Source organism: Oryctolagus cuniculus, chromosome 4 (genome assembly GCF_051225735.1).
Source record: "Oryctolagus cuniculus isolate XC-2025 breed Fujian yellow rabbit chromosome 4, ASM5122573v1, whole genome shotgun sequence".
Classification (NCBI taxonomy): domain Eukaryota; kingdom Metazoa; phylum Chordata; class Mammalia; order Lagomorpha; family Leporidae; genus Oryctolagus; species Oryctolagus cuniculus.
This window is the reverse complement of record NC_142870.1, coordinates 60,485,689-60,499,762: the sequence shown is the minus strand read 5'-3', so window position 1 is coordinate 60,499,762 and position 14,074 is coordinate 60,485,689. Positions and strand designations below refer to the sequence as shown.

The 14,074-nt window shown below is 37.0% G+C and overlaps 1 protein-coding gene across 3 annotated transcripts in view; it reads right to left on the bottom strand.

Annotated features, from left to right (window-relative positions):
• ALCAM (activated leukocyte cell adhesion molecule) overlaps nt 1-14,074 on the bottom strand; it is a 208,528-nt gene that overhangs the window by 32,165 nt on the left and 162,289 nt on the right. For all 3 annotated transcript variants that reach the window (XM_002716725.6, XM_008267007.5, XM_089330697.1), the window contains exons 4-7: nt 9,332-9,396; nt 8,094-8,181; nt 7,449-7,631; nt 541-668 (exon numbers count right to left, since the gene is read on the bottom strand). In XM_002716725.6, coding sequence (XP_002716771.3) covers nt 541-668; nt 7,449-7,631; nt 8,094-8,181; nt 9,332-9,396 — 464 coding nt within the window. The remainder of the gene's footprint in view (nt 1-540; nt 669-7,448; nt 7,632-8,093; nt 8,182-9,331; nt 9,397-14,074) is intronic.

Sequence of the window (14,074 nt, the reverse complement as noted above, 5' to 3'; positions counted from 1 at the left end):
TTATGTGTCATTTCATTTAGATATGATACAGAAAAAGTTGACACTTCAAGATTACATATGGCAAGAAGCAACAGCCCACATCATTATTCCTTCAAGATATACATATATTCATAAAGTGCAACAAAACTATGCCTACTTCAGAAGATCACAAGTGTGCTCATGGAATCCCTGTGGGGGAGATTTAGAACTAACATCAGACCATTTGCTGTTATCATTTTCTACTTTATAGTTACATGCTTCCAAAGATAAGATTCTCATAGCTTTTTTGAACACTTAAACTTTCAATTTTTGCAATTAAAGTTTCCTGTGGTCAACTTTTTTTCTTACTCTTTGTTTCTGAAATCTCTCAATATTGAGAAATAAAAAGGCCAGAACTTTGGGAGATGCTGAAAAGCTTTCAAAGGATATTCTACAAGTAGTGTCCTTGGTCTACAAATGTAACATCCCTTCTCATTTAACTACAGTTCTTCATGTTGGCCAGATGCTAAACAATAGGACAAAATGGTAGAGGTTTAGCTCAAGTAAAACTTAAGCACTTACTGGCAAGTAAAAAAAAAATTCCTCAGGCGGAGGATTGCCATTTCCCAAGCATTTAAGCGTGATGTTGTCTCCTTCTTTGATGGCATTTTTTGGAGGCAGCACTTGTATTGTCACCTGCTCTGTAGGATCTACAAGAGTCAGACACAAGTTAACCATTTTCGTCAAGTACCAAATTACCCTGTGCATACAATGTAAATGGCTAAATTATACACAATTTTCTCAAGAAGCTTGTACTGGTAATTACTTAAATGTATCTTTTTATGGAAGGATTGAACTTAATAGCCACTTGCTATACCAACTACTAATCTTAGTTATAGAAAACTATACAGAGACCCTGTTACATAAAAAATCAATTTCTTCTTAGCAAAATGTCTTTAATTGAAGTAGGAATGACTGCAATTATTTTGTGTATAAAAGACTAGTAGGAATATCCTCACCATATGATTTTATTATAAAGAAATTTAACTATGTTATGTGAATTTTAAGATTAAACTGGCTAGCAAAGTTGTTAAAGCTATTCAACACCACTACATTCATGACACAATAAATATAATATCTTATACTAAATGAAAAGTGGAGACATAAGCTAAACAATACCAGAAAAGATTTTGGCATGCAGGATAGTAGATCTTATTAAAAAAAAAGAAAAAAGTGAATCCTGTGAACTGAGGGAAACACTTAACACAATCAACAGCCTATAAATGTAATGTAATTCTGTCTTGTCCATTGGAGCCAAAATGCAATCTTCATTCCATTTTGGCCATTTTTACAAAGAAAATAGTGCTAAAGAGTATTCTTTGGTACAGGCTACTGCTCAACAGTAGAAGGCTAGATAAATTAAAGGCTGGATACAATAGACCAAATCTAGCATAGAGGAAATAAAAAAGGACATGGTGGCATTTATAAATGACTCACTTTACTGTTGTGTAGTTGGCTAATGCAATGGACAATGACTTCTGAAATCATATAATGCAAAGGTTTGTTTTATAGAACCGTTACCACAAGACTTAATAACTGTTGAGGCAAATGTCTGTATTTTTGAACTGGTAGCACTTAAATTGATCTATGAAGATCTATTTTGTTATTGGCTAATAAAGTGTAACCAACAAATGATAGTTTTGGAGGGCTTTTAAATAAAACTTTCATATAGTCATTTGATTATCTTTCTACAATTAAAGTGCCGAAAATACTTCTTTGATTTTTCTCTATGCGTGGTTGAACATCTCTGAATGTTTAATTTTCTGGTATTTTTTTTTTTTAAATAAAATTGTTGAAAGGTAGAGAGAAAGAGATCTTCCATTTGTCATTTTATTCCCCAAATGACAGCAGCAACCAGGGCTCTGCTAGGCTGAAGCAGGAGCCAGGAATTCCACCCTGGGTCTTCCACATAGGTGGCAGGGGCTCAAGTACTGCCTTCCTAGGAGTATAGGCTGGGAGCTGGATCAGAAGTGTAGCAGCTGGGACTTGAACCAGAGTTTAGACATAGGAGGACAGTGTTGCAAGTGGCAGACTAGCCATACCAGAATGCTGGCCACAGATGCCTCCACAATATTTAATTCTTTTTCAAAGATTAATTTTACTTATTTCAAAGGCAGAGTTACAGAGGAGAGAGGGAGAGAGGGATAGAGGGAGAGTGGGAGAGAGAGAATCTTCCCTCTACTGCTTCATTTCCCAGATGGTTGCAATGGCTGGGGCTGGGAAAGGCCAAAGCCTGGAGCCAGGGGCATCATCTGGGACTCTCACAAGGATGCAGGGGCCCAAGGACTTGGGCTATTTTTTGCTGCATTCCCAGGTACATTAGCAGAGAACTGAATTGGAAGCAGAGTAGCCAGGCATGAACCAGTGCCCATATGAGATGCTGGCATTGCAGGCAGTGGCTTCACACATTATACCACAATGTGAGTCCCAAACCCAGAATATTTTAAGGCTGAACAGTAACTGGTTTAATATACTCCTTGTTTTTTCTGGATTGGCCTAATGTGTTCTAGATATGCCTGGAACCATTAGTTCCCAAAAAGTTGAAAAGTAAATAAAGTTTGTTATTCATGTACCACAAATTTTTCAATCCTGTATCTCCCTCACTCTTCCATGCAACTCTTATCTGACTGCGCCCAATTTTGGCCTATAGCTCATCACCTTTCTGATCAAGGCTGACCTTGGAAGAGGCAGGGACTGCGATCTTTCTCCTCTATTTCCACCCCTCCTTCCCTCTTCACTGTGTTCCCTCTTCAATAAGCTCTGCTGGGTATTAGAGGATTGAAGAATTAAATTGTGATCAGAGGGTTATTGTGACTCATTTGCATTTGAACAGTAACTTTTAAAATATCCACTAATAGGCCTACAACAAAATTAATGATCTCTTGCTTTGCCTTTGCCCTTGACTTTGAATTTTACTCTGCCTATTAGTAAATCATCATTCTTCCTGATGCTCTGGCTTTCGCCTTTGCCCTCTTGCATGCACTCAATCATCAAGTCCTAATGATTAATAATTTGCATCTGAATCTCTCCTATTCCCACCAGTATTTCCCTAGTCCAGGCCCTAATTAACCTGCACATGAAGCATTGCCATCAAATTTCACTTCATTCCTTACCTTGAATCTCTTTCTCTTTTATAACTCTTTTATAACTATTTATTCTCTATCACTTTTCTGAAGTAGTACTTCGAATATTACCATGATACTCAAAATTCTTCAAATATTCCAAATATTTAAAGATTAAGAATAAAAGTTCTTTAATGTAGTATCCACATGACTTGAACCTAGCTGAAGTAAGAATCTTATATCTTACCATCTTATGTAACCCCTTACACAGTAACCAAGGGTCTACTCAAATTTTCTACCTTCCATCTATTTATCTATTTATCACCCTCTGTCCAAGTCACTTATTAATTTTTAGCATATATTTTGTACAAGTATGAAATGCTGGAATTATGAAGTTGAAAATAGCATATTCACTACATATTCTATTTATGATAACACCAAACCTAAAAATTAAGACTATACCAACTTTACCAACAAAAAATTAGGACTATTCCTTGCCGGCGCCGCGGCTCACTAGGCTAATCCTCCGCCTAGCAGCGCCGGCACACCGGGTTCTAGTCCTGGTCGGGGCGCCGGATTCTTTCCCTGTTGCCCCTCTTCCAGGCCAGCTCTCTGCTGTGGCCAGGGAGTGCAGTGGAGGATGGCCCAGGTGCTTGGGCCCTGCACCCCATGGGAGACCAGGAAAAGCACCTGGCTCCTGGCTCCTGCCATCGGATCAGCACGGTGCGCTGGCAGCAGCGCGCCGGCCACGGCGGCCATTGGAGGGTGAACCAACGGCAAAAGGAAGACCTTTCTCTCTGTCTCTCTCTCACACTGTCCACTCTGCCTGTCAAAAAAAAAAAAAAAAAATTAGGACTATTCCAACTCTACCAACATAGGTGGGATCTAATTTCTATTCCAGGTACTTGACTTCTACTTAGAGAAACATTCTTAGTACTGGCACATATATGGTGAACAAAGTGCAGTTTGTTTAAAAGGTGAGAAAGCAAACACACACATGTGGGGTTAGTTCAGGAGTGTAGTGGGCCAGGAAGGGAAAGGGGTAGGAGGGAAGCAGAGAGGGCAGCTCAGAGCTGTCTCTGTCTCGTCCTGCTCTCTAAGGGAAAAGAACCCCTCCCAGTTGCAGGCATCTTTTATAAAGTCAGAAGGGGAGTGGCTACATGGTACCTCCCACTCCAGGTCAAAAATGAAGGGAGATAACATCCTGGGAAGAGGACTATTTGACTGACAGACAGATAGGATTACACAGGGCAGGGAATAGGGATAGGTGGCTTCCAGCTCATGGCACTAATCCAGTTACCTGCTTTTTCCTGTATCACCTGAAACCAAGTTTTGAGGTATAAGTAGGTGTTTACTAGGTGATAATGACAGTATATGGATAGATATGTAACAAGTAGTCTATAAGAGGAAATTGGAAAATACAACAGACCCCAGTTAGTGTAATGCAATAAGGAAAGTTTAGATGTAGTACAGGATCATGACTGAAAGAGACTATGACAATTGCAGTTGGGTATGTGTAGACTAAGTTGCAAGCTCTAGGGAATCAATGAAGAATTTTAATTAACAATAACACAATCACATTTATTGTTTTAAGAAGATATTTCTGCTAACAGCATGGAAGGCAGTTTGTTTGAGGTGACCAAAGAAGTGTGGGCAGACTACAGGGACATTATTTTGGAAATCATTACAGAGATAGGAGCGATGAGGAATGGTGGCATAAATACAGGCAGTGCCAGAGGCAGAAATCAGATACGCACAAAGATTAAAGAGCCAGCTTCTCTAAAATTTCATTATTGACTGGAGTAAGGAAGGACTGGTCTAGTGCAACTTTTTCAAGTTTTCTCAAGAGAAATTCATGAGAATACTTTTTTTGAATGTACTCTTTTCTGTTAGCTCTCCTTCTCGTCTCTGAAATCTTCCCAGAGTAGTGGTTCTTCAAGGCTGGCTGTCAATAAGAGCATTATTAGCATCACTGGGGGTTTGTTATAAGTGTGAAGTGACAAGCACCTCCCCAACTGGATCCAAAACCCAGGGTGAGATCCAGAAGCCTGTATTTTAATAGGTCCTTCAGGATCTTCTAATACACATGGCTTAAGAGTCACTGTCCTAGGGCTCCTGAGTCTTCACTGAGTTCCTATGCCACTTACTACTTGCCACCTTGCCTTAACAATTTCCTTTTGTTGTTGCCGATGTCTTGTTTCTCTCTGGAGTAGAAAACTCCTTGGATGTCAGGACTACATGGTAAAGCCCTTTGTGTCTTCACCAGGAAGGCCAGCACACTGAGCCTTCGCCAAAACTATGCCAAATACACTCTGTACTACCAGCCATAGTTAATCATTTCCTTATTATTCATCCAAGGATTTCACTGTCCACTCAACTCTGCACGCTTGGCACTCACTTACATTCCTATTCTTTCTTAAGCCAGTTCCCCGATTCTTATTATTCATCTTGAGTTTCTCATCTATCTTATCTGAACTTATGCCAAGTTGGGTTATTGCCAATTGAGTATTTTCTATAGAGGAATTATGCTTTCACTTACACAAATCATAGTTTGATTTTAGATAAGCTATACATCACAAAACACTCTTAATTCCCTGCTTTTAAATCAAGTTGAAACTTACAAAGTTTAAGGCAAACCAATCCTTTAATGTTAGGGCAGATTTGTAATTTCCGTTTTGTTCATGTGTAAGATTCTGTGCCTCAGGGAACCAAAATAGAAACACAGGTAAAGTAAAAGTCTTTTTCTAGCTCCATGTTTATGGAGCAATAATCACCACATAGCTAATGACAATGGTACTAAATAATGAGCATTTAATGTGTGATGCAATGTGCTGCTTCACAGTTGTGATTTCACCTAATCTCTATAACAACACTATGAGTTAAGTATTACATTTTTCCTATTTCAAGATAAGAACATTGAGACTTAGAGTAATTAAGCTACTTTTCTAGAAACATACAGTATTTGACAGCACTAGGGCTGGGGTATCAGCTTCTTTGTTCATAATCATTAGATTATCTTGGAACCCAAACAGAACACAACACTGGAAAAAAGATTTTATTCCAATATCTCTTGCAATTTAGGGCAAGTTTCCATGCCTTTGTTTACTAGTAAGTAAAATAGTAAAAGAATAGATAATCATCTTTTCTTTGTAATTTAATATTCTGTTTCAAATCTATAATTTAGTCAACCAAACTATCTTTGAATACATCTTAAATAGTTAATGTAATTGGTCTTATTATTATAATAAGTAACTCAAAAAAGTGATAATCCCTTATTAGAAAGTCAGTTACCAGTCTATACTTGTCATTTATTAAAAATGATGATAGGAATTTTTGAATTATTATAAAATTCATAATGGTAATCCAGGGTTGAGGACTACTCGTAAATCAACCAAGTTAGAGGTTTTATCTTTTGCTTGTTAAAGATTATTTTATTTGAAAGAGCAACACAGAAAGGAATACACACACACACACACACACAGAAAGAGAGAGAGAGAGAGAGAGAGAGAGAGAGATCCCATTTGCTAGTTTACTCCCCAAATAGCCAAAATGACCAGGGCTGGGGTAGGCTGAAGCCAGGAGCCATGAGCTTCTTCCCAATCTCCTACATGGGTGTGGGGATCCAAGCACTTTGGCCATCTTCCATGGCTTTCCTAGGCACATGAGCAGGGAGATGGATCAGAAATGGAGCAGCAGGGACTTAAGGATCACCCATATGGGATGCTGGTATGGCAGGCAGTGGCTTTACCATCTACGCCAGAATGCTGGCCCTTAGAAGTTTTATCTTTAAAGAAGCATCTAAATGAATACAGAAGAGATGCTCATAAAAAACACAGAGAGTGAAAGATATTGTAGGACAGGTAAAATAGGTCTCCCAAGGAAGAGATTATTTGGGTGTCAAGAGTTTAGGGTGGGAGGTTAGAATGAGAAATCAAAGAGCACTGAGGTCAGCACTGTGCTGCAGCAGATTAAGTTGCCACCTGTGACACCAGCATCCATGTGGGTGCTCGTTTGTGTTCCAGCTGCTCCACTTGTGATCTAGCTCTCTACTAATGGCCTGGGAAAGCAGCAGAAAATGACCCAAGTGCTTGGGCTCCTGACACCCATGGGGGAGACCCGGATAAACCTTCTATCTTTGGCCTGGCCTAGTCCTAGCTGTTGCAACTATCTGAGGACTGACCCAGCAGATGGAAAGCTCTCTCTCTCTCTCTCCCTCTGTGTGTGTGTGTGTGTTCCTTCATCTCTCTCTGTAATTCTTTCAAATAAATAAATGTCTTTTTTAAAAGAAGAAATCAAAGAGCATTGAGTAACAGCACTTTAATATTTTTAATGCACTGAAATTACATAGTTATGTATTGAATTACTTACAGTAAATATCAAAGACTGCTTGTTCAGAATGAACAGTTTTCTGACCAGATGGCCCATAATATGTTATGGAGCAGGTGAATGGCGTTTGTATATCAGCTTTGGTTGTCTTATACTCCAGGGATGAAGTCATGGTATAGAGTTGAGTAACTGGGTCCATTTGCTTTTTAAAAATTATTACTACAGCTGAGGAAAATAAAGAGCATCAATGATGGGATCATTTATCAGAAAATCACAATGCATAGTTAATCATCACACCATCTTTGAGAAGTTGTTTTGTCCTTCTAACTATATTTTACAGGAGTGAAAATTGACATGCAGCAAGGTAGGATGTCTTCTCAAAGCCATGAATCAGAGACATAAACATAAATAGACTCCTGGAATCCTATCTTCCACTCACTTTAATTATTAACTTCTAGAACATGTCATACACATAATTAATTTTCTCTGCCCTTGACTTTTCCGCAGAAAGGCTCAAAATCATGTTTAAAAATCACTTAATGATTTAGTGCATACCTAAAGTAACAAAGCACAACATCATGCATCAAAACAGGGCAACATAGTTAGATCCCAGGTAGTCCTAAAGGATACCTCAATAAGAGAAAATCAGAACAAGTCTCCTGAATTTATTGCCCACATCGTACCCACCTCCTTCAAGAGGTTGTAGCACCTTTCCATTCCTGTACCATGTGATGTTGCCCTCCGGATAACTGTCTCTTGAAATGCAGTCACCCAACTGCAAAACAAATGGGAAACCTTAGTACCTAGGTTCAAACAGGTGCTATCAATTTGGAAGGTCCAGAAATTACAGTGAACGTAATAGTAGTAGTAGTTTCTTGAACCATTTATTTTCCAACACTGAATACATGCTTTCTTGAATAAAAATAATTCTTTACATTTAAAGATAGAGGTTGCCCTTTTAAAAACACAATACATGCAGCTGTTATTAATAAAATCATATTCCCTTTGAAACATTACCAAATTCATTTTAACACTATTTATTTTCAACATTAACCAAATAACTGAGTTGCATTAACAATGATTATTACCATGTTACATAGGTCTTCATATGCAAGCTTCATTTATAGTATTAAAATAGGGCTGCCTCTTCAATTCATACTATGTATTTCAGAGACTGTATTTACTAATTCCCACAGTTTTCTTCAAATGTGTTATAACTTTACTATTCAGTTTATCATATATTATTATGCAATAAAATTTAATCTTATTCAAAGGACTCAAGATTTTGGAGTTTCCTTTCCCATAGGAAAATATATGCATTTCAATTTGCAAGAAAAGAAAAATGACCCTATTACTTAATTTTTGTGCCTGATACAGAACTTTAACTTGATCTCCACTTCAAATAGCATCTCTTCACATCTGTGCTAAAGTGTTTGTTCAAATCTGATCTTCTCACATCTTTACTTCAATATTTTATGTTTAATATGTTGACAGGACAAAACTCAAACTCCCCATGTGGGATTTAAGGATTGTCCTGATCTAGTCTTTCTTTCCCTCTCTGGATTTATCTCTTACTGCATTCTCCTGCCATCTGCATTTGCATCTAAAATTTCCACAGTGTGAAAACTTAACAGTTGCCGAAACGTGCTATCCTATTTTTTTACATTTAGCCTAGAGAAGATCTATGTGTCTCTCATAACTCTATTAAACATGTAATAATGTAAATAAGAAAGACTCCTCCCATCAGAAATGACCACATCATCCTTCATATCCCATGGTCACAAGAGACAGTGAGCACAGTGCCCAGTGTGCCTTTGCATACTTCTTGTTTGGAACCAGCAACACTGTCAGCTCCACAGCTTGTGAGGCCTGGAGCAATCACTTAACACTAGACACAATAGAGGTCATCAAAAACAAGGTCTTACCTTTTGTAGTTGTTCTGTTTCAAGAAATGGTGCTTTGCTTACAATTTCAGGTTTAGATGGTTGCTCTAAAGTTAAGTAAAGAAAGCTTTTAAGTATATGTAAAAGAAAAAAAGGCCATATATGATTTAGTTTATAGTAAAAAAAAATTCATTTATCCAAAGCAGAATAATAAGCGTAAGAATAAAGAATAGACTTTCCTACATAATCTGGAATAAGGAAATCTGGTAGGACTCTTTCTTCCTAATGTTAGCTTTATGATCCTTAGTGTTATTATAAGTGCTTACAATTCCTTTGCATAATCTGTCTACAATGCTTTTTAAGATGTAATGAATATGAATTTGATGGTAAAACAGAGGATAATATACTAATAGGCTATACTACTTCTAATTGATTAGTATGGGCATGTTCTACTCATCACTGGCTTCCAACTCATTAGGTGAAAACATTAGTCCAATGAATCAGCATCACGAGGGTACTTGCTTAAATGAGTCCCTTGTGGCCTATTGAGTCACAGTCTCTGGGGATAGTCCCATAAAGTGGCATGCTTAATAAGTCAGTATGGGATTCTTGAGCCCAGTGAAGCTTAACAAACATTGATGTAAAAATCACAAGATATAGAAAGCTGGCTAAGGGAATGTAGAAGCCCAAATTTCCCAAGCATCTCAAATTTTGTCTCTAAAGTCAAGTCACATTGTGAAACTATAAATGTGGGGAAATCTTTCAAATTTGGAACCTGAGATGATCCTAGAAGCATTATAAATATACATACACAAATGACTAAAAATTACAGCAATAATTTATAAAACTGATTTTAGGTTATTTTGTTTTTATCTGTTAATTTTTTGTCATTGATAGATTATGTACTTCTAAAAATTAGTTTATGGATAATGTAAATGGCCTCATAGCCTAATTTTCATTGATTTTTCATGAACTTCTTGCAAATAAACCATTAAAAACAACCAGTCAGGCTGGGTGTTTTGGCACAGCAAGTTAAGTTGCTGCTTGGGATGCCACCATCTCATAGCTGAGCTTCTGATTGAAGTCCTTGCTACTCTGCTTCTGATTCAACTTCCTGCTAATGCAAATTCTGGGAGGCAGCAGATGACAGCTCAAGTGCTTGGGCCTCTGCCACACATGTGGGAGGCCCAGACGGACTTCTGGGCTGCTGGCTTTGGCTTGACGCAGCCCTGGCTGTTTTGGGTAATTGAGGAATGAACCAGTGGATGGTAGATCTTTCTCTCTCACTCTGCCTTTCAAGTAGATGAATAAATTTAAAACAACCAACTATTTCTCCTTTCATAGTCTTATTGTTCACCTTCTTCATAATTTTAATTGTATTTATCAAACTAATCAAAATTGGCTTTTCTATAATTATATTCAATTTGGAATTTAATTTCCAGATAGGGTACATATGCAAAATATTATAGAAAACAAGAAAAAGACAAAATACATGGAATAGCAAAACTATTATCACCAAACTGTATGAAAAAATGTGAGGCCAGTGTTGTGGTACAGCGGGTTAACCCACCCTTGCAATGCTGGCATCCCAATATGAGAGTGCAGTTTGGGTCTTGGCCATCGCCTTTTCAATCAAGCATCTTGCTAATGTGCCTGGGAAGGCAACGGAAGATGGCTGAGTGCTTAGGCCCTTGCCACCCATGTAGGATACCAGCATGGTATTCCTGGCTCCTGGTTTTGGCCGGGTTCAGCCTGGGTTGTGGTGGTGATTTAGTTGTGAACTAGCAGATGCAAGACCTCTCTCTTTCTTTCTCTCTCTCTCTCTCAAATAAATAAATAAATAGAAATAAATATTCAAATCATAAACTTTCAACAGGTTAATATAAATATCTAGAGTGAATTTCTCCTTTGCTAGTATGTTTTGTATTATAAATCAAAATAATTAATAATAATAAACCAACCTATGTATTAAAATTGTGTACCTTAATTATGGAAGAGGCTATTTATTATTAGTTCTAGCAATATTGTTCCATTAATGCAATTTTCAGAAAGGTGATTATCTAGTTTTAAAATATAACAACTGGAAACTTCAAATGTAAGAAAGATACAAAAATAGCAAAAAGAAACACAGGAATAATAGAAAAGCGTAACAGAAACGATGAACAACATTAAAACATTCAAAAAGTGACAGCTTACTAATCTGATTGTTAGAAAGGTAATAAAAATTAAATAAAGCTGATCAAACAATCCTCAAAAATAGACACCAGTTTCTAGAAAATATATGATACAGGAGTTCAAGCTTTACACATATCAGTAAACAGCACTATCACTATTTTAATTGGGTGTTATTAATGTTCATGATTAAAAGCTGTAATTGTTGCTAAATTACTGAATTCTGCTTGGGACCCATGTTTTAAAATAATAAATATTTTATGTATTTGGGAGAGGTGTCCATCCAAAATATTTCAACAGAATGAACAAAATTATTTTGCAGTAATTAAGCAAGCCAAAGTTCTCTGGTAATGAAAAGCAGTCATTTAGTGACATCCTCTCAAAAGCTAAAAAGTTTCTAATATTAAATTCATTTATTTGGTCAATCAAAAGTCAAAATTAACAGGAAACCTAAGGTCATATGGATTTTAGTTTCTTCTTCAGTAGTAGTAAGCTTAGACTATCTGGAAAAATTACAGAATCCACTCATAAGCTTAGATTCTACATAAAGATATGGCAGGCAGTTTTACCAAGGGTCACTTCTTTCCAGTTCACACGCAAAAAAGAGGTGAGGAGGGGATGGAGAGATAAAAGGGGTTTGTATTAAAGAAAATAGGGGAAGCTGAGTGTGATATAGTTGGTGCAGTGAGTGTACTAGTACGTATGTTTCTGGGATGGTGGTGGGGATCATTACGGTGCTACACCATTATTTTTGCTTTTAAATTTACAATTAGTAATAAAAAAGGGAAAAGAAACAGATGGGCACAGAGCCAGCACTGTGGTGCAGTGGGTTAAAGCCTGTAGTGCTGGCATCCCATATGGGCACCAGTTCGGGACCTGGTTGCTCCTCTTCCAATCCAGCTCTCTGCTGTGGCCTGGGAGGGCAGTGGAAGGTGGCCCAAGCTCTTGGGTCCCTGCACCAGCATGGGAGACCTGGAAGAAGCTCCTGGCTCCTGGCTTTGGATCAGCTCAGTTCTGGTCGCTGTGGTCATTTGGGGAGTGAACCGGTGGAATGAAAGACCTCTCTCTCTCTCTGCCTCTCCTTCTCTCTCTAACTCTGATTTTCAAATAAATAAAATAATTCTTAAAAAAAAAAAAAACAGATGGGCACATATTTACTTCCTCTTACATGGAATGTGTGCTTCTACTATGCTTTGTAAACCCTGTGACGTTTTTTCAATGCAGACATAATCATCCACACTTGCTGTGGAATAATGGTTGATCCTTTACACATGGCCAGGTATACATGGTTTCCACAAACACTTTCTAAAATTATTATTTCACTAAAATGAAACCTGATGAAAGGATGCATAAAGCTGAGTTTTCTTGACATTTTTACTTATCTTCCTATTTGGAAGAGAGTATCACAATGAGTAGAAATAAGTCAAACTTATTGCATTTGTTTGAGTTATTTTATCCTTACATTTTTGTTTCACAACTTTTATATTAAGTACATGTTTTGTACGTAATTTTCTTCTATATTAGATTTTAACAATCGATGTGTATTAGTTGGAGGACCATAAAAGAGGACACATACTATTTTAGCAAAATTACATATTGATTCCAAAGTGGTTTAAAAAAAGTTATGTGAATTATGTCTTAATATGATTCAAGAATTCATAACCAAATGCAGAACTGAAAGGAAAAGCAATACTACAAATTTACTTGTATTATTAAAGTCATTTAGTCAAGAGCACTAATTTAAACTAAATTTTGCTTTTGAACATTCATGTCTAAGTTCTCTAAAATCACTGAACTGAACATTTATCAAATGATAAAAAAAATCTTAATTCATTTTCTTCTTCCTTGCTGATCCAGCTATCTTCATTGGAGTAGCCAGGGGCTATAATATTGTCACAGGGCCAACTGAAGTTGTTGTAAATTATAGAATAAGGATATTTTAAATAGAATCTTGTAATGTTCCTTGCATATCTGATATTGCAGTATTTTACTCTCTCTCTCTCTCTCTCTCTCTCTCTCTCTCTCCGTGTGTGTGTGTGTGTTGGGGCAGGGGGTAACTATATCTTCAGGAGCATATATGTGCCAATATCCATTGGCATGGTATGCAATGCTAAGATTCAAATGGTTTATTTTTAACTGAATAGATTGTGGGATTTTTGGTAATTAGTAATTTGAGATCTTCTAATATATATAATTAAAAGCTAAGCTATATTTAATATTTAGTATAATTAGGAACATTTTATAAATAGCAGCGTTGCTTTTCCCTCTACTTTCTTTATTATTTTTGATCAGCTGGAGAAGTTATACAGGAGATTCATATACCAGATAAGAAGAAAATTGTGTTAAGGGGATGGGGACAATCAGGAAGAAATAAACTAAAATAGGTACCTCCTTTTGCTCTCACAGATAGGCTATTGTTAGTGAATGCCTTCAGAGCAACCAGAAATTGTCAACTCATTAAAATGTTATATTTTGGGGTATTTAGCCATCTCACAGCCAGGAAAGGACATAATGATAAATGCAAAACTTCTATAACATATAGAAACTTACATAACTTAACAAAACTTATAACTAACAGTATGCTAGTGATTTGATCAAAAAACCACACAGAGA